A 21,564-nucleotide genomic window follows, 5' to 3' on the forward strand; every position below is an offset into this window, starting at 1 on the left:
AAATCTAAAATTTTGGTGCTGAATAGGAGGAAGTGTAAGTGGGAAACTTTTGGTTGGAACATCAAAGGCCAATCGTTGGAGGTGGTTGCCAATCGTTGGAAGTGGTTGATAAATGTAAGTATCTGGGATCACTTATTTATGATGGAACAAGTAGGAGCGCACCTGATGCTGATGTAAAGTCTACATTTCTGTCAGCCACTAGCCAGTTAATTCAATTTGATTTTAAGTTTGGAAGGTACTTCTTTCTGCCTGTAATAACATTATTCAGACAGCAAATTGTGGCAAAACCTATTTTGGGGCCCAGCTGAGAGAAGATTGTACACCCTGGGCTAAGCTGGAGGCTAAACTATGGAGAAAAGTTCTGTGCCTACCTGCCTCCGTCCCAGTGGTTGGTATTTTGAGTTCGGTCCGCTCCCGATTGAGACCGGAATTGACTGGGGAAAGCTGCTCATTATTTATTTTTTTCCAGTATTGTCAGTCTCCAAAGGCTTTCTCATTTACTCTTCTCAATGAAATGCGGTTAAAGGGTAACTGTAGGGTCTTAGTGGAATGGTTGGAGTGGTGCACACAGACACTCTGAATAATGTAATCCTCGACAAAGGAGCTTTCACTGAATCCTAATACGGTAAAACAGAAATTATTCAGACACGTGTGGATTCAGCGCAGGGCTGCATTAATGTAATATCAAACCATTGATGATTATTTCGATTGGACAATACAAAATTACAATATTAGCCCCATACACGAGGAAACATCAGTCGAGAGAATTTAGGTTCAAAATGTTGAGAGTAAAGTTAAATCTGTGCCTAACAAGGGAAGTGTTAGGGAGAAGGAGCAAGGAACCTAAAGGCAAATGTCTGTCGCTACTGTGCTCTAGAGGATGAGACCTTAAAACATCTGTGTGTTTCATGTCCGGACCTATGTCATTTGTGGGAGGAAAAAACTGAGTTGTCTTCTAGACTAACTGAAGAGGATTTGTGGGTCAGAATTCTGAATGCTAATGAACTCTCACTGTCAATCAGGTAATTGGGGTTTCTGGAAGTTGTTCTTAAGGAGTCGTAAAGGGAATTAATTCTGGTTTTTGTAATTTAAAAAAAGTAATGTGAAAAGGATTTTTAAGGAATTTGTATTAGTATGTTTTTATTTTGAGCTTTTGAAGGTTTATAAATTGTTAATGCGATATGCGTGTAATTCGATTAGTGAAAAGTTCAGTTTTTTGTACTAAAACACAATAAATAAATAAATAATAATAAAAAAACATATTCCCTTGTACATTACTCAAAGGGATTAACTGGATAGGATCATTAACAGAGGCGAGTGTTAAAAGGAACTGTGTGCATTGTTAGAGTGGATTTGCAAGCTGCTGCTGGCCAGACGGTCACCAGTGAGCTCCATGATTTATGAGGGTGCTGCTATAAATAGCCTGTGTAAGTGGTATGCAAGGAAGAATGAAAAGGGCCATATTGACAAGATTTATGTGCCTCTCATACGCACCTTCTCTGGAGGGCTACCCCGCTGTAGTTGGTTCATATAGAGCAGTACTCTTTCTGGTGACCACAATCCCCAGGTAGCACATTGCAGTTTGGGCTCATGTAAAACTCTGCAGGTTGTTTGGTTTAACAGTTTCTTCCGTTAGGGAGCAAAACCTTGTGTCTTATTGCAGTTCACCTGCAACCCCAACAGTTCCCCGGAATTAAGAATCTCTTCCGTAATTGGTGCCAGGTGGATATGCGGGTCCCTAATGTATATGATTGCATTTTTGGCATAAAGGGATACAATTTCAGGCCACCCAGCCATCCTATTTCCCCTGTGTCTATGTTGATGCCTTAGAAGGTCCGCCAGAGGCTCAATGACTATGGCGCACAGTAGAGGCCGTAAGGGGGCACCCCTGTCGGGTCGGGTGCCCCTAGCTATCGTGAACACAGATGGTGTACTGTTTGTGCTGACTCTGGTGGTCGGCGATGTGTAAAGGAGCCGTACATATGAAAGCAAGTTTGGACCGAACCCGCACTTTCCAGGGGAAATTGCAACAAGATGTAATCAAAGGCTTTCTGAATATCCAGGATGGCGGTCACCGGCGGAGCTCTGGGGGTCTAACTGCGCAAGTATGTTAAAGAGCTTCTGCAGGTACAGTGCTGTGGCTCACCTAGAGTTAAAGCCTGATTGATCCGGTTGAATTATGTGTAGCATGATTGGCGTCAGTCAGGTGGCCATGATCTTTGTGAATATTTTAACATCTTTATTAATTGAAGAAATGGGTCTGGAAGACCCACACTGTTCAGCAGGCTTGTTAGGTTTTAACAGCGCCATAATCGCAGCTTTTCTCATAGTTTCAGGAAGTACGCGTGACTTGAAAGCCTTCTGCCACACCTTATGTTGGTATGGCACGAGGACCGGTTTGTAGTGTTTTTTGTAAAATTCGGCAGCGGGGCTGTCTGTGCCCTCCACCTTTCCTGTTGGGAGGTCACCCATTGTGCAGGCAATTTCTTCAAAGGCGATCAGTAAGTCCAAATGGGCCCTAGTTTCATGCGACAACTGAATAACCAGTAGGCTTGCCAGGAATCTATCAATGTCTGCAGTGGTAATAGTATCTTTATTAGTGTCTAGGTCCAAGTAGAATGCTGCGAATACTCTATTAACCTCACTATTTAGTAATTGCAATCACTGTCCCAAATATCCCACATAAAAAAAAATACACACGGTATTAACAAGAATGCAAATATACAAATACTTTTATTGTTTTAAAATCCTCAATAATAAAAAAAACTGGTAAAGTTGCACAATGTGTAACAAACCAAAAAGCATACACAAAAACTGTACACAATATTCTTATATAAAAACGTTGATATTGAATTGAACTCCCAACACCTAGGCCTTAGAGTGAATCAATATTTGGCCCTGTTGTGTTGTAAATTGCCTGACACGTTTCAGTCCCTACAATTCATTCACAGAACCTTCTTCAGGGGCTAAAAAGCCACAAAATCTAAGTCGACTGACAGATGCGCAACCTGGTCTCCACAGCGTAACAAACAGCCAAAGCACTAGAGGTTAAAAAGGGAAAAAGAGACAAACCGAAAACCAGCAGTGTAAGTGGAACACCACCAACAACCACTTAATTCACAGATTGCATCTGATTAGAAATCTATAGAGTGCTCATTAATGCACCATCATCAAACAGCAAACGTTTGCCACAATACCTGCTTCTAGTGCTTGGTATTTTCAATTTCCGTGCAAAAGTGCACTCTTGCTCCTCAAAGTAGGGCAGGAAATGATTCCCAACAGCGGTCTCGTGAGATGACCTCCACTAGTACTGTACAAACAAGTAGATCAATCCAAATGAGATGCATTACTGTTCTGTTCTGTTCAACCTCTGTGGTACTACTGCTGGCTGAGTTGCCACTATTGCCCCTATTCCATCCTCAAGAACTATATGATATGTCACGAAAGGTGTACCATTCTTAGCGGTTCTGCTCCTCATAGTTATTCCCAAATGTATGATTATCCGTGATCTACAACAACATCTCATGTTTAAAGAACTGTCGGTGTCCTCAGAAAGTATGTGCTGTAATGTGGTCCATAGCATTAGATCGAACACCATGTTCACAACATCCAATGACCAGTTGGAAAGGCCTTTTTTTGAGTTCTACTGCAACAAAATCAGTTTTTACTTGTCAGGTACTGGAATCATAAGATCTGCCTATTTTGGGCATAAATATAAGTAAAAGAATTTTGTGGTTTGAGGATCTAAATAACAGAATGACTATACTATGAAAACTGTCATCCACTCAATAACAGCAACATTGAGGACAGATGCTTTACATTCCCAAATATTAGAGGGAGATCGACTGCCGCCTCACTAGCATCTGTTGATCCTAGTGTCGACTTAACCCACATTTCCTCCGAGACGCAGTTTAATTGTCACATCTTTTTTTTTTGTGCCCCACAAATTACCTCCCATGTTGCCTTATTTTTACTTTTAGTTGAAAGATTTGCAATCACTCCCACCTTTCTTTTTCACAAGACATGTTATGATATTTAAACCACTGGCAGGCTGGCTGTGGTGCCCATTGGACAGCCACCCACCACCCCCAAGTTTGAATGGTGCATGAGTGGCGATTGGTAGACACAGCAGCTGTTCCTGGATGAATCTGATGGTCCTGGAGCTGAATTTTTGAATCGGCCTCTGGAACCAAGATTCTGACAAAGCAGAAGAACATCTACAGCCACTTCCAGAGCCATCTGAGTAACCGCTGATGTCCCGACCTCAACTTCAGTATGACAGAAAAGCTCAGAAGAGGACAACTTCCTCCCTTGGACTGGTGGGCCTAACCAGTCCCAAGACTAACTGCATTTTGCGCCCTCCCTGAAGAGCTGCCACCTCCACAGCCTGCCATTTGCCAAAGCCCAGGGTCCTGTGACATTTTGCGGTGCAATGTTTTCTGAATCACAGTTTTGTCTGGAGCTTTATGGGCATCCGACCACAAAATAGCAACCACCAGTTCCACTCCAGTTCTTCATTCCTGTCGCCAAGACTGAGAAACCCAAACCAGGGTCTGCTCCTGCCTCACCGGAGGGTGGGGGGGGGCATCCTACTGCATCAGCTTCTTTGCTTAAAGGTACTGCGCATAGTTACTTAACTGAAGCATTGCTTTGTTGGGGCTCTGTGGGGCTACAGATAGTTGCAGTCCATCCCCCCCACCCGAGCCCCACTCCAGAGCCTTCCTTGAGCTACATTGGGGTGCACATCCCATAGCGCTCTACCTTTCCTTAGGACACTTGTCCTTGGGGCAATTCGGTGATGGAATCTCCCAATTCCCTTACCCTTTGAAACCTGACTGTTACCAACGTGCAAACCTGAAGAGTTTCTGTCGGATTCTGCTTCTTTCATCCCTGGACTCTGCTTTCTTGCCTTGGCTTCCTCAGCCCTTGGTCACTGGTGCCAGAGTGTCCACTGTGGCTGTTTGAGACTCACTTAAGACAGGGTTGTATAGGCTAAGCTGACGTTAACAAAAGTTATCAAAGTTTTTAATAAGTTTGCATATATTTTTCAGGAGGTTTCTGTGATTTGCTACCATTATTGCTATTCTGAAGTATCTAACTCTGAGAATATTGCAACTGTGTTCCTGTTATATTATTGCGTTGTAGTACTTAACTAACTTGAATGCTACAAGCCTTAGTGTATATAAATAAGTACCTATTGTTTGATACAACTCCAGTGTGTAAGGGGTTCCTTCAAGCACGTGTATGCTCTGGGTTCTTTGTGCCTCACTACAGGCCTCCACCCCACTAGACTAAGCCTGGTGTACTACCAAAGATTTCGGGAGTTCAGGCTAAACCTAAGGGGTGCAACTCTGTTCATACAAGGTGGGCTTTCTAAAGTCTTGTCACAGACCGTATTTTGGCAAAACCCCCTAACACGTGGCTACAGGTAACTTTCCATAGTGCTTAGTGCAGTTCGGGGTAAATGCATTCTTAGCACAGGGAACGTAGAGCCAAGAACACGACCTACAAGTTCTCGGCAGGACACTGATTAAAGGCTAAAGAAAAACAAGGCCGTTATAGAATTGATAACGGGTGCAGTAGTGGTTTATTTCGGTAATGCTTTCTCTTGGTCATGGCGCATGATAAACAACCTATATTTATCTGTCCCTTTTTATTTTCTTTTGTCTTGTTTCTTTTAACAGAGATTCCCAAAAGCACTTTCAGGAGACTGAATTTTGATCACTGCAGGTGAGAAGTGCCATTTTATATCTGCTTTCCTGCAAGAGTTTAATGGGAGGACAAGCTTTGTTGTTTCAAGTAAAAAAATCACCATCTCTCTTTGCCACCATCTTAGTTTGTGCTGTGCAGCTCAGACCCGATTCACACAAAGCCGTGAAAGGGGCTCTGTATGGGTTTTCCTCTTTGCAGATATGTTTGTGTCGGCACATAGGATAATCCATCGGACATTAAATGTGGGGTTGCTCTTTGGTGCGAGTCTGGGATCAGTCTGCAGTCTTAATGCAGGGATGTCACTTTGAAAGAGTAGTATAGCCATACTGATTTTTGTCTTCTGTGTTGTGACAAAAAAGAGTGTCATTTTTGTGGTTGACGGTTGAGATCAATCTTGGGAATAGTTGGTGAATATTCACATCACCTAGAGTGGGCTGGCACTTCCCGGGGTGTTAGTGGTCCTATATCATCTGTTCATTTGTTATATGATGTGCATGTATTGTCATTGGTTACCTGTTGGAACCGGGGGTAAGATGTGCCTTCATCTATATTCTGTTACACTTGGTGTATTTGTGTAGCGACATTGTTTCTCTTTGTAGTAGGATGCTCACATCGGTCTCTGCTTCTCTGGACAGACTCTAATAATTAAGGGCACACTCTTCCAGATGTTTCATAATGTGTTACTTGTACCAAAAGCCTGCCATCCTGTTTTTCCAATGAGCATATAGTTTTACAGATAAAAGGACTGATTTTGGAAACCATCCCAGCACATGCTCGATGGAGAGATTGCGAGAAGTGGTTGATTAAAAGAGATGCATATTGGATATACTATTTGGGGGTCTCAATACCTGGATGGATGAAATGAGAGCCTTTACTGGCAGATGTATATGCAACATGTTAATTATATTGGAAAGGACTCATGTTTTGTATTGTGAAAACACATGTATTGAAGAGCTTAGTTTGTTTTTTTACCTGGCTGTAAACGTGCAGGGCTGGAAAAAAACACTTAACCTTGTATACATGCGGGTAAGTCTTGAAGCTTTAGGACTTCACCTGCTCTGTGTAGATGAGCTGTAAGGGTGTCGAAGAAGGAGGCTGACACAAAGATGGCATGGTGGGTGCTAAAGACTTATTTGTAAGAAAAGAAACCCTCACTATCCCATCTTCAGAGGGGTTGCCCTGCCTCAAACTAATACTATAAATGGGCTGTCAGAATGACCCTCAAAATCATCTCCACCGTCCTGTGTCAAAACCTACTTCTATCCCATAAGTGAAACAGAAAAGTTCCTTCTGCAGGAGAATGGCTCCCCTCTCCTAGTAGTTGGGTCAATGTTTTTTGGTAGAAAAGGATGCCAGGAGAATGACTTCCTTGCCCTGGCTTGTGGCTCCAACCTTTACAATAGTCAACTGTCGGGACCAGGAGAATGCCTCCCTTCTCCTGGTATTGGTTCACCGCCTCAAATGTATTTCACCCACATGTTTGGGGGGAATGACTCCTTTCCCCTGACGTCTCCTGTTCAAAAGACCTCTGTTTCTCCCATTTTCAGTACCAGGAGAATAACTCCCTTCTCCCAGTAGTTTGTTCACTCACTCCAGTATAGTTTGTCCCAAAGCCAGGGTAAATGACTCCCATCCCCTGGCGTCTCTGGATTCAAAAGAGCTTTCAGTTTCCTCAACTTTCAGAGCCAGGAGACTGATTCCCTTCTCCTGTTATTGGCACAGTCCCAAGTCCTTCTCGGGGCTTTGTGGACTTTTCGTTGCCCCTGCGATGAGGATGCTTTCCTTGGATGCTTAATATGCTTCTGTCGGGGTTCTCAAAACCTTCTTTGATGGTCGGTGGACTTGTTGCTGCCACTGCGACGAGGACGTTCTCCTCTAAAGGCTCTGGTGCTAAATTCACTAGGGTTCCAGACTCTTCTCTAGTGGTCAATGGGTTAATAACTGCCACTGCAACGAAGAAGTTCTCCTTGGATGCTCAATGCAGCTTTCCCAGTAGTTTGACTGCTACTACTGGCTCTATTGAGAGCCTCTCGAGCATGCCTCTCTTCCACCCCCTGTCCCCCTCTGGGTCCCTCGTACCTCCGGTTACCTTTTCTGGGATATGCCAATGGAGCTTCCTGGGACTGGGGCGTGTCTTTCCTGCTCTTCATGTTGCTTTTCTGCACCTCTACAGGGCGCAGCGCCTCTGTGCTCTCCTAGACTGCTCGGCGTATTCTACCTGCGTCTCGTTCGGGTCCGCTCCAGCTGGACCCATGGTGAACTCCCTCAGCACTTTGCTGGCGTCTTCAGCTCTTCTGCTTCTCCGGTCAGCCGTCAGGGTTCTTAAGTCCCGCTCACACCTGCTGCCTATCACGGCTGGGCTTGACAAAGTCTTCAGTCCTTCTTATTTATTAATGTATGCATTTGTTAAAAGCACTAAGCCCAAGGGCATCAAGGTGCTGGTTACAAACCCTGTTAATAATTGGCAAGCATACAGGTACAGAGAAAATCAGTCAGTCGATTGGCAGTTTGGAGGAGAAAAAAAAAGCCTTGAGGTTTTTCTGAAAGGTCCAATAAGATTGCTCAGATCTCAAAGACAAAGGTAGCGAATTCCAGTTCTTGGCTGTGATGACCAGGAAGCTGACCCCTGCCCTACCTCATTCTCTTGAATCTTTGGATGGTGAGTTGGTGAGAGTAAGGGGAGCGGGTAGGCCTGGACGATAGAGCTTTGGAACATTTTTGTGAGAGGTATCTCAAGGCTGAGTTGGAAAGACATTTGTGTGTAATGGCAAGGATCTTGAAAATAATGTCTTCACGAATGGGTAGCCAAAGAGCACTTATTGCTGCTGAGATGTGCTCCCACTTTGGTATGTTCAGTGCTGCCCTTGAATAATTTGTTGACGTTTCTTGACTTTGCCAGCCGAAGTCCCTGCAAATGGTGCATTGCAGTAGTCCAGTCTCGAGCCTATAAACTGTCTTCTTATACAATGTTGTCAGTCCTGCCCTGGCGGATTGTCCAAGTCCTTTATTGTTCTTCATGGATTGCTCTTCATGCCTCCTCTAGGCCACCTTGTACTTGGGCTAGCACAGTACATAATCTTCATGTCTCCTGTACTCTACTTCGTCCTGGTATTTTCTGCTGATGTTGTTTCTCCTACTCTGCGGAAATACATGGATCTACTCTCAAATGCGTTTTACATTGGGGGGAGTCGGAGAAGGTTTGGATGTGATGTTCGGCAACAGCCTATAACCAAAGTGATCATCCTTATCCCCAGAGTAGGAGTCTCTCCCCATGAGGTCCTCTCGCATTATGCCAACCCTAGGAGGGAGTATTGAGTAGCAGCCCCACCTTCCTAGCCTCATTGGGAGAAGGGACGATACCTTGTGAATCGTCCGAGCTGAGGAAAATTTCCAAACTGCTGCCTCTGCAAACCCGATCTGAGCCCTGGATCGAAGCTGTGTACCTGGTACGCGCCTGCAGACCATGACACAAGAGCTTGTATTGGCCAAAGTCTGTATGTGGAACTATTGTGCTCTGAGACAGATTTAGTCTCCTTCGTTGGACTCTGGCCCTGGCTTGGAGCGCAAATGCTTTGTTGGCCCATGGACTTGACTTGGGTGGGTTCTGAACATTCTGTGTTGATGCTCGCTGACCTTGTTCGGGCCAGATGACCCAGCTCTGGCTCCGTGTGGGTTGTGTGCACACAGCTTGGTCTGCTAGGAGTATGGCACACTGCATGATTGCAGGCCAGGCAGAGTGTGCACATTCAGTGTGTAGGAGGCGCTTGCCATGCCTCAGGCCAAAGGTCCACAGCAATTGCTCAGTGGTTGTATCAGGGTCTTGGGGAAAGTACCCACTGTGCAGAGCCACACAGGGTTCGAAATTGCTATGAATTATTTAACTCTTGCTTCTAGCCTTGGAGAGCCTGGTTAGCTTGGTAGCAGTATCTGCCAGGAGCTACTTTTGGCTCGATGCAACTGGTGCCATACAAACAAGCCTATGTGGCATTAACTTTCTGTATCTGGGAATGTATAAAGAACCATTCAAGACACCTAGTAGATGTTTAACCCTTTTAATGCGGAGGACCAGATTGCTCGTCCTCTGCAGTGTGCAGGAGTGGGTGGATCGCGAAGGCACTTGTGCCCTCCCTGTGGGCTTTTTTTTTTCTTTTTTGTTTTCTTTGTTTGTTTTGTTTAAAAAAAAAAAAAAAAAAAAAAAATTTAAATTGGTGCATGGGCAATGCTAGAAATTGATGATTTACTGGGGGACCTCTCACCCCCGGATGTGCCACCCTGTTCTCCGTGTGCAAGTCAGCTGAGGTTCTCTTGTTGGCCAAGCATCATGCTGCCTTCAAAGAAAAATAATTGACCTTCCACTAGGCCAAGTTCTGCTGGGGCATTGCGTGGGGCACGGCCTTGGTCGGCATGGGGAGGTGCAGTGCTTTTGTCTTCGAGCCTTGCCGGGGAAGCGTGAACCAAGTGGAGCGCAGACAGGACCCATACATACTGTCTTCAGTGATCCGGGGGAAGGTTATAAAGTGTTCTTGTAATCTGTATACCCTAGGTGACGGAGGGGGAGATCTGGGCAAAAGCGTCAGGCTCCTTATAGATCCAACAGGAGACAAATGTCAAATAGACGCCCATCCAGACTTTGAGAGCAGCCCGGCCATCTGGTCCTGCCGTTCGTTCAATGGGGAAATGCTAGATGGCTGGGCTCGGAGAGCGGCCATTTGGTAGTGCAATGCATTCCAATGGGCCTGGACAGGAAGGGCCTTTGGCCCCCTAGCAAAGGACCGGCAGGCCTCGCTGGGCTTTGGGAAGGTCGACCCACATGGGAGACTGGGGTCCAAGGCAGGGGGCAGCCCCCCTGGCCGTTCTGGAGCTTTGGCCGGGCCGCGGTGGAGCTTTCCCTTCCAGGGAGGGATGGAGATCCCTCTGGGGCTCCCCAGGATCGCGGCTGGGCTGGGAGGCGGTAGACCAACATGCGAGGCAGGCGCCCAACTTCCGCATGGCACCCCTGGATGCCAGTGTGTGGACTGTATCACGATCAGTGCTGAAGCCCACCTGGGGAGAGGTTGCCCACTGGATGCGGTTGTGAGGCCTGCGCTCCTGAGCCAACTGGCGCAGGCAGCTGTGCGACACCACAGACAGTCACACGGCCAGCTGCCCCGGTGTAGGGGGAGAGTGCGTTGGGTTTTTCCGCTGCCGCCACCACCACCACCGGGCACATGGTGCCTAGCCCTCCCGAACCCCACCAGGTGGAGAAACTGGGAAGCCAGGACATGACGGCAACAACCCTCTGTGCCAGGTCCAGGGATCCTGCAACGGTGCTGATCCTTTAGGGGGATGAAGGGAACGGGATCCCTGTGAAGGCTCCAGCTGTGCCTCGGGGCAAGTTGAAGGGACTCTCATACAGGCGTTGCCCCGGAGTAACCCAATGCCGCAAGGTGCATTTGTAAGGTCAATGATCAATGTGTCCTGCAATTCACATCAATTCTTGTCTTCCCAGAGCAATTGGCATACTGATGATTTACCCTTTTCCACCCAGGTGAGCGCACCCACACATGTGAGGTCTGGTTTTCGTCAGAACATGTGTGTGAACGTGGGAAGGTAGGACATGCATTGTATTGAAAGCGTTTTGGTCATTTCCCAATTATACAGTGTATTCGGGGTAAGAAAGTGATGCCTCTTTGGATTCCCACAGTGTCTTCTTTTCAGAAATGCAACGAGTTCCTTGGTGGCTGTGACATCCCAGGCCCAATTCTGTGGGGTGCCCACAAGGCCAAGGGCAGGATGAATCTTGGGTTTTCAGAACAGTTGACCTACCAATGGTATACCCTTTTTCTTTTGCTCCTAGGTGAGCGCGCACACGCATGTGAGGTCTGGTTTTCATTGGGACATCTGTGTGAACGTGGGAAGGTAGGACATGCAGTGTTTTGCAAGCGTTTTGGTCATTTCCCAGTGGGAAATGTGACAGTGTTTTTTTGAGGTTTTTTTTGGCCACATTTACAATGTTGCAGTGCAGTCTGGGTAAGAACTGCTAGTGTGACTCACGCAAGTGATGCTTCTTTGGATTTCCATGAATGTCTTCTTTTCAGAAATGTATGAGGTTCCCTGTTCTCCCCGGTGGCTGTGATGCCCGAAGTCTAAATCTGTGGGTTGTCCACAAGACCAAAAGAGAGTACGGATTTGCTCTTCCTAAGACGTTTGGTGTACCCGGGTTTTAGCCTTTCCCTGTTCGGGCCAGCTCAGTGCACTCACAAGTGAGGTACCTTTTTCATCTGGACACATGTGGGAAGCTAGGAAGGTGTAGGACATGCGTTGTTGCCCAGAGTGGTTTCCCGGGGGCAAATGTGTGAAAATAGTGTATTTATGGTCACATTTACAACTTTGCAGTGATTTCTGAGTAAGAAATTCTAGCGTGATTCACCCACATGATGACGGTTTGGATTCCCATGTGGAACTTCTTTTCAGAAATGCATGGGGTATCCTGTTTTCCTTTGTGGCTGTGACACTCCAGTCCTAAATGTCTGGCCTGCTTGCAAGGCTAAATAGTATTCTGGTTTTCTTAGAGCACTTGACATACTTGTACTTTAGCCCTTTCTCTTTCGGACTCGGCCAGCGCATCCACACATGTGAGGTACCGTTTTCAATGGAACACCTCTGGGAAAGTGGGCAGGTAAAAATGATTCTGTTCTCGTCCGTTTCTGTGGTTTCCCAATGGCAAATGCATTAAAGTATTGTATTTATCTTACTTTTCCTATTTGCTGTTTATTCTGGGTAATAGATTCTTCTGCAATCAACAAAAGCAAGATGTATTTGAATTCCCCTGGGTTTCTCCTTTTCAAAACCGCATGGCGTTCCCACCTTTCCTTGGTGGTTGTGATGCCAGAGCCGCCAATGTACGTGCTTGCCACAAGGCCAAATATGCTTTTCACTGAGCCATATTATGCTGGAAGTTTAGCACTTTGCCTTCGGCCCAGGCCAGTGGACCCACACATGCGAGGTACCATTTTTATTGGGACACCTGTGGCAACGTGAGAAGGTAGGTCATGCACTGTTTTCCCAGAATCAAATATCTCAAAATACTGTATTTCGTCTGCACGTGCTGTGCATTCTGGGTTGGAAATTCTTGCGCGATCAGTGCCCAGTGGGTTTATTTGAATTCCCACATGTGTCTTCTTTTCGAAAAAGTATGTGGCTGCATTTTCTTTTGTGAGAGTAATGGCCCAGCCCTAAATCTGTGGGCTGCTCGGAAGGCCCAATACACTCTTCCCAGAGCATTTGCCATACCCGCAGTTTAACCATTTCCTTTTAGGCCTAGGACCGTGCGCCCACACATGGGAGGTACCATTTGTATCGCAACATATGTGGGAAGGTAGGACATTTGTTGTTTTTCTCTTGCTTGTGATGAGGTTTTCATTCTTTTGCTACTGTGCTTTCTTATACAACCCTTTCATTTCCCAAACGTGCCCTACATTCAGCTACTGATTTAGGTACTGCAAGCTTTTGTGACCTGCACAAGTCACTTACCCTTCAAAAAGTCAGCCTGTATTCTGTCAAAAAAAAAGTATGCTTGGCATTCTTCACCACATTGGTTTTCATTATTTTCAAATGCTAAGTAGGTCACTTTAGGTTGTTGTCATAAAATACTGTGTACCATGGCTTGGTTTTTGGCTTGTGGTATTGCTTGTTTAGTGAAACATTATGAAAAATGTATGATTTCCTAACTAGAAGAGTTGGGGAATATAGTGGTGCATTGCTTTTCGGAATATTCATGGAAGGCATTATAGGTGCAAACATGTCCAGCGCATACTTTATTTCAGTCATTGGAAAATGGCTCTTGCTTGATCTGTGCAAGCGATCCCTTCCTGAACTTGGAATTGTATCTACTTTTCAGAAATGTATGCCTTTTTTTTGTTTTCCCGTTCAGCTTTCTTACCCTCCTCTTCCATTCTGTGCAGGCATGCCCTGTTGACAAAAAAGGGGAAAATTGCTTTTCTCTCACAAAGCTGAAGGTACTAAGATGAAATTGATGATGTTGTCATGCCTTTGCCAGAGGTAGCCTCTCCCCATGTGGCCAGGGGACGACATCCGCTTCCTGATCCTGACCCTGGGGGCAGCTATATGAGGGAGGACCCCATTGGAGGGTAGGTGACCCTCAAGGGGATAACATGGCATCATCCGGTGAAGACCTGTACCCCCTTTTCCCTAATAGGGATGTTTTCCCCCATACCTTAAACTTGTATGGCTTGCTGTAATTGTTCCTTCCTACTACCCCCAAAACCTACTAATAACCTCTTCCAGTATCATGCGAGAAGAAAAGCAAGAACTGCCCCACATTTTCTTGTATATCAGAATAGTGAGATGAGGAGGCTGAAGGGGGGAAAAATGAGGATTCATGAAGCTGAAAAGTACAGAACACGCTATAGTGTTTGAGTGTATGATAGGTGCCGGGACATTTAAAAGGTAGAACCTGAATGGAGGAAGAGAGAACTACCTGGGGAAGCTGTGTCCCTGCAGCATCGCCCGATGGAATACAGAACCGCTGAAGAGAAGTCTGTGTAGCCAGCCGGCTCCAGGGGAAGGCAGGAGAAAACCGCAGGAGACAGTTTGCTGTGATGGGACAGCACCAGAAGAAGGCAAGTCTGGTTGGTGGCACAGGAACCAAAGAGCAGCACCTATGCCTCCCGTACACAGAGAATAGTTCAGCAACTAGGCGGCAGCCGCAAAGAACGTGGAAGCCGGCGGGTGAAGCTGGTGAGCCTGCGAGGTGGAGGCGGGACACCAAACCACTGCTTTCCGTTTATGGCAAGGAAACCCAAGAATGCCACAGGTAGCCGGTGAGTCCTAAGCATGGAGATTGGGACACTGGTGCGCTTCAGCATCAGCAACGCTACCGAAGAACGATAAAGGAGAGTGAAGTGAATTAAATGCAAAATGAAATTAATATTACCTAAAGAGAACTAATGTAGGTGAATGTAACCACGCCGTTTTTGCATGTGTGTAAAGTGAACCATTAAATGCCCTAGAAGGAGAGTATACCAGGCCAAAATCAAGTTTGCAAGTGTGTAAAACAAATCACACAAAGTAGTCCTGGCAAAGGAATACACCAGGAAAAGGTCAAGACTGTGAGCCAAGTTAAATTGATGTAGAAAATAACATGGCAGGGGAGCACGCCAGGTGTCCTACTAAGTTGGGACTCGCATCCAAGTTGTGTTGAATACATTGTATTTTTTTGTGTCTGTTGACCAGAAAACTCCCAAGGTGGATTTGTGCCATTAGGATTCTTGAAGTCTCTTAAGGAGAAGCCAGTTATGGTAAGCTAGGCAACCATACCTCGCACCACCACCGTGCACTGCTAGGACTAACACCCAGGACATCAAAGATGACATCACAAATGCACAAGCAGTTTCATTGAGTGTTATAACCCATCCAAGAACTGCTTTTCACCGACCCTGTAATGCAGAAATAGGCACAGATGCCACTTGAACATCTGAAGTGTCCGCAAACTTCACAGGACTGCCGCTGAGCATCCAGACTGTTTGCAGACTTTTGAGGTGAAAAACACCTGTTTTTTGGCTTCTTACAGCCAATATTCCATCCCATCCTCATCACCCCTCACCTCTCCAGAGACTGTTTGATAAGTTTGACACGTACATTGTTGTTTCTTTGTATGTTTCTACCTTTGTATGAATCCAACATGGCGGGTGTTTCCAAAAATCTGACGCACTTCATGCTTTTCACCATCAGGGGGCACGTCCAATGTCCACGGACATCACGTCACCCTCTAGGCCAATCGGATGCCTGTCCGCGGAACGAACCGGGAAATGGGTCCGCCGAGTGGAGCCTGACATCACTAATTTCTTTGGACCTACTTTTTGGTCGTTTTGAAAGAAACTACTGGACGGATTTACACGATATTTACAAAAGCACGCTTTCGGGACCAAACCGCTCCTGGCGCAAATTTGGTGAAAATCCGTCCAGCGGTTTGGGCTGTAGGCGTGGGCAAAGTTTTTAGTTTTTTTTTTTTCTCCATTATATCTATGGAACAAAATGTGGAGCCCCACTATAACTTTGCAACCTCCCCCCCCCCCCTGCGAAACCTCACCAAACTTGCCAAAAAACAGGAGGGATTCAACCCTGCACAGCAGCATCCATTCAGCCTCCTTGAAGATTGCCTCAGGCATGAAAGTGCGCTAAGAGGAGAACATCTTTGGACTGTTTGAGCTCACTGCAGCTGGGACCCAGAGTAGCGCCCCTGCCACCCCTCAAGTTGTGTTTGTGTGTATACACAGGTATGCAGTCTTTCTATCGAAATAATTTCCATCAAAATGTATTAATTGAAATGTTTTTCCATCGAAAAGCATATTAATTTAATTTATTTTCATTGAATTTCCAACTCAAACATACTTTTTAAAATAGATTTATGGATGTTTGCGTTGTAAATTCTATGAATATGCTTCATGGGTTAAGCAAAGGGTTACATTTTGAAAATGAGGGATTGGGGGAGGACCCCCCAATAAACGCCACAAGTTAGAGGGAGCTGTACAGTTTTGAAATACATTATAGATTTCACCACAGGACAGCTCCCTCCAACTTGTGTAGTGTGCACTTTCATTTTATTTTCTAGGACTGGGGACCTTTATTAAATAAAATAAGTGCACACTACACAAGTTGGAGGGAGCTGTCCAGTGCTGAAATACATTGCAACTGTATTGAATAGATTTGAGCACTGGACAGCTCCCTGTAACGTTAACGCTATGCATGTTTCACCGACTTTCCATGCAAAAAATGTAACAAAACCCTATTTGATGAAAGGGTTTCGATGCATAAACACTTTGCACTGTATGTATGACAATTCGATGAAACAAACTTGATCATTTGCGGTGCACCTTTCAAGACCAGAGGCATTACCCATAGCATCTTAGAGTTACTTTTAGAATGTGAGGATGAAGATAGGATTTTGGACACAGGACAGTTTGCTTTGGACATCTTGACATTGGACAGACCCTTAGTTTTGGTTGAGGTAGGGAAAAGAGTAAGGACAGGAAGGCATTTTCCAATCCCTTTTTATTTCAATAAAAGTTTAGAACCACAACCATGAATCCTTTTGTGTCCGTGACTCATTCCTGGCTACTCACAGTACACTTATGAAAAAGAAATTCCACTCAACCTGTTCTTGAAAGCTTAGAAAATGGCAAATTCAAAACTGCAAACTTTTTGCTCAGCTTTTACAAGAAAGAAAAGCACAGTACATAATTCTAGTGTCTTTTTTTGTCACTTTTTAGTTATTTTCTCTCACTCCAGTATCTATCTATCTATCTATCTATCTATCTATCTATCTATGTTCTTGTATTGCGCCACTAAACCTAAGGCCTCCGGGTGCACACAGGAGAAAAAGAAACAGACAACAGAGAACATAGACTATGAAGAGGACAACGAAAATGGGAGAAACCATCCGGACTCTACAAGAAGACAAGGAGTCATAAGATGTTATAGAGCAGACACAGCGAGGGTAGTGTCAGTAACAAGAGGAGAGTAGACCTTACACATGGTCTAGGTCAAACAAAAAAGTTTTCAGTTGTTTCTTGAAAACAGTTACTGAGCTGATATTAGCCAGATGTTTTGGCATGGAATTCCATAGGGTAGTAGCCCAGGAATTGAAACTGGCTCCTCCAAACCCCTTCAGCACAGACATGGGTTGGAACAAAGAAATATTGCCGTTGGATCGTAATAGACGGCCAACGGGTTTCTTTTTTAGCCTGGTCTTGAGATATGATAGGGCCTTACTATGCAGACATTTATGCATGATAGATAGCCCCTTGTGATGCAGTCGTTGTTGGACAGGCAGCCAATGCAGGCTGCGCCTTGCTTCAGAAACATGCATATTGCGCCCAAGTCCAAACACAGCTCGCACAGTGCTGTTCTGGATCACCTGTAATGTTCTAAGATTTGTCTGAGATGTACCAATCAAAAGACTGTTACAGTAATCCAGCTTGCAGTTCACAATTGCAGCCGCTATCCGTGCAAGATTTTCTCTCTGGACATATAAGGACGAATCTGCCATAGGAGTTGGATGTAAAAGTAGCATGAGGACTTGAGGTAATTGGTCTGCCGGGTGAAAGACAGCTGAGGGTCAAAATAGACCCCAAGAGTTTTTACGTTTTTTGATACGTGAATAACGTGCTGACCAATCAAAAAGTTATCCTATTTCACATCTAGTTTCTTTAGCCGCTGCTGAGTGCCCAAGATGAGCAACTCGGTTTTAGCATTGAGAGCCAATGAGTTCAAGGCCATCCAATTCTAAATTTCCCTAAAGATGTGGTCAATACACTCAAGATGTTTTTGATACTCGCCTGTAAGTTTGATGACTATCTGCTTGTCGTCAGCATATTTGGCAAAATATATGCCCATGGCCGACAGAAGAACACAGAGACGACGTGAGTATATATTAAAGAGAAGGGTCGATAAGCACGACACCTGAGTGACACCACATAGTAGGATAGAGGCAATGGAGAAGGCATTGTCTTTAGTTACTCTCGTATTTCGTGGGCCTAGGAAAGATTTGAACCAGGCCGTTGCTTCTTTGGTGCATTTGCCAACTGATGTTAGCCTGTCCGCCAAACGTTGGTGATCAACAAGATCAAATGCGGCGGACAGATCCGTCATCAACAATACCAGCAATATGGGATTTTAAATCTAGCAATGCCGTCTCAGTCCCATGATTGGGCCGGAATCCAGACTGTTGTGTTGCTAAAATATCATGTTCCTCAACAAACATCTGATATTGATTATAAGCAATTTTATCCAGAATCTTCAAGATAAAGGGAACATTTGTAATCGGCCGATAGTTACCAGCCTCTGCTTGATCTAGATTTTCCTTTTTAAGCAAAGGTTTAACCCACGCTTCCTTTATATTTTCAGGTACGAGTGACTCCTGAAAAGACCGGTTGATAAAGGTAGTCACCCAGGGGGCGAGAGTATAGATGTATTCTTTAAACAGTGTGGCAGGAAATGCATCTCCTTTACATGAGGTGGGTTTGAGCTGTTAACAGTTTCTACAGAGACTGAACTGAAGGAGAAGACATGGTGATCCTTAAGAGGTTCTATGATGTCTGATAACGGAATTGTATGATTAGAAATAAGTTTGACTTGGGCGTTGATGTTCTTTTGATGAGTAAGAGTTTTATTAGTGAAGCTATTATGGATATCTTGACACGAAAGACTATCAACATGGGGCACAGTGGTTGTAGAGCAGCCCTTCAATTCCTGGAGGATGGAGAAGAGCTCCTTTTGAGCTTGACTTAGCTTTGGAAATCCGAGAATTCAAATGTGGTTCTTTAGTAAGAAGGATAAGAGCTTTGTGATGTCTAACGGCAAGCCTATATAAGGTGAGGCTTGTCTCGGTCGGGTGCTTTCGCCATAAACGTTCTAGCTGACGTTTTCATAACAGCATAACGCAAATCCTTTGTGGCGTTACGACTGCCTACATGTGGGAAGAAAAGGGTGCACGTTTGACCAGGATATCACTTGTAACAAAAATGTTACAAGTGATTGAATGCCAACATACCAAAATGTCCAAAAAAGGGCTCTGCACTGGCAGGGATACCGCTCAGCAGTTAAGGGGTTAAATCATAATTGTATATGATGGACACAATGTTAAAGTTGGCATTTTCACGTAAATTGGGAAAGCAGCACACTATATGCTAGCTCCTGGTTCCTTAGGGGTAGCTCCTGCCTACTAGGTGATGATTGACACCCAGGAGATGGTTTTTGCTCCTGCTTATGAAATCTGAATTTCGGCCCCTGCCATGACTATTGGATACAATGGGTGGCTCGAAGGTGCCTGGGTCATGGACTTGGACCAGTGGGAACATTGGGTGTCTTGGAGGCGCTTCACATAAAGTGCTCAGTGTCAACATTGGGGCTCTTGGAAGAACCATGGACATTACCGAATAGCATGTCCCTGACTCGCTGTGCACTTGGTATGTATGCAGACTATGGCTAGTGGGCCAAAGGTTGTGTAGACGGTGCTAGGCATCCTCCAGTCCATATGTCTATGGCTATGTCCAGAGGCAACATTGGGGAAGTGGGACAAGCCTTTTCCATGCCCTGAGCATAGTGCCGTTTGAATACAGTGGGCAGCTAGAGGTGTTGGCCCTCGTTGCTCTGCCTCACTTCCCACTTTTGCCCGCTCTTATTGGGGCTCTGCTCTTCTTTACTCCGACAGGGGTTCTCTCATCATTCTCACCTTTACTTATCAATTTTGACTTAGGCATTCAGTGGTCCTTTTCCCCGCTTCCATACTTTCATTATTTTCGGTTCCTCCACTGGCAGCACAGCATGGATGTATATCAAGTTTACTGCATTGGTAATTTTTATGACACCCTAAAAATGAGCACAATGCAGATTCTACTTAGCAGGGCTTACCCCCCTTTTGTGCACCACTCCTCTTTCCTTATCCTTCCTCCTTTTCACCCCCACACGTCTTTTCCCTTTTTTTCCCCCTTCCCTGTGTTTCTTACCTTTTTACTTGGCGTGCCATAGCAATGATGTCTATGTAGAGACACTTCTCAGTACTGGGTAGAGAACATGGGGCTCTCCCTTGTTTTTAGTTTGGCTGGCTGCATGGCATATTCCAGACTTCCCCTCTTCTCATCGTGGTTGCACCAGTGAAGACTCCATGCCTGGCACAGACCCCTTGGCATAGAAAGAATCCTTCTAAAACATTAACAATGCCTGGTCTGTTTCCTGGGTGTTTTAAGATGGTTGCATTGCAGCAGGCCATGTCACTGGCCTGTAGTCACAGAAAACGGATTCTATGCACAGTCTTTTGGATATTATTTTGTGTATTATTTGATTTATACCACGCTTTCGCCAAAGTGCCGAACAGTAAGATAAAAACAGTACAATCAAGTGCAGCAGTACATTCTAAATACTAAGCAGAAGTAATGGAAAATCGGGCTCAGTTATTGGAAAGAGAGGATATGAGATGGAATCTGAGATTAGATTGAAAAACATGTAGGGAAGACGTGGAATGAATAGAGAGCAGGAAGGCATTGCAGTGCTTAGGGGTGAGTAGGGTGAAGGAGGATTGGAACCAAGAGATTTCAGTGCTTGGGGGTGAATAGGGTGAAGGATCGGAACCAAGAGATTCCAGTGAGTAGGGTAAAGGAGGATTGGAACCGAGAGATTCCAGTGCTTGGGGGTGAATAGGGTGAAGTAGGATTGGAACCAAGCAATTCCAGTGCTTAGGGGAGAGTAGGGTGAAGGAGGATCGGAACAGAGAGATTTCAGTGCTTAGGAGTGAGTAGGGTGAAGGAGAATCGGAACCGAGTGGAGGCACAAGGGGATTTGGGGGCAGAAAGCTGGACGTGGTTCTGGGAGCGCAATGTGCGTTTAAGAGAATAAAGCGATAGAAGTGAGAAAAGGTCGAGGGGGGCAACCATGGATACCTATGACAAAAATAGAAAGTGAAATTAAAGGCTCAAAAGGCAGGAGAGATACAGAGAGGAGGAAATAGAATAATGAGGAGGAAGAGAAAAAAGAAGTCCAATAGAAGAGTTAAAAACAGAACAGAGGTGGGCCAAGTGAGAAGCAGAAAGACCAACTAGAAGAGCACAGCCGTAATCAATACAAGGACAAATCAGAAGTGATATGTTTGGCATGAAAGGAAAGGCAGGGGCGAGCATGGCAGATGTTAAATGGGGCATAGCGGGAGGAATGAGCCATGTTAGCAATATGAAGGGAAAAGGAAAGAGAGGGGTCAAAGGTGACGCCCAGGTTACGAGCAGATGAGATAGGAGGAGGAGGAAAAGAGATGGAGGAGGAATGGGGAAATGGATGTAGCTGGGAAAGAGATGACCTCTT

At 45.3% G+C, this 21,564-nt stretch overlaps 1 protein-coding gene across 1 annotated transcript in view; it reads left to right on the forward strand.

Moving 5' to 3' along the window:
* The window catches only part of PPIL2 (peptidylprolyl isomerase like 2), a 737,332-nt gene that overhangs the window by 37,647 nt on the left and 678,121 nt on the right, over window positions 1–21,564 (forward strand). Inside the window, exon 3 of the mRNA XM_069620060.1 lies at window positions 5,685–5,730. Within this exon, the coding sequence (XP_069476161.1) occupies window positions 5,685–5,730 (46 nt within the window). The remainder of the gene's footprint in view (window positions 1–5,684; window positions 5,731–21,564) is intronic.

Source organism: Ambystoma mexicanum, chromosome 10 (assembly GCF_040938575.1).
Source record: "Ambystoma mexicanum isolate Mex_15411 chromosome 10, UKY_AmexF1_1, whole genome shotgun sequence".
NCBI lineage: Eukaryota > Metazoa > Chordata > Amphibia > Caudata > Ambystomatidae > Ambystoma > Ambystoma mexicanum.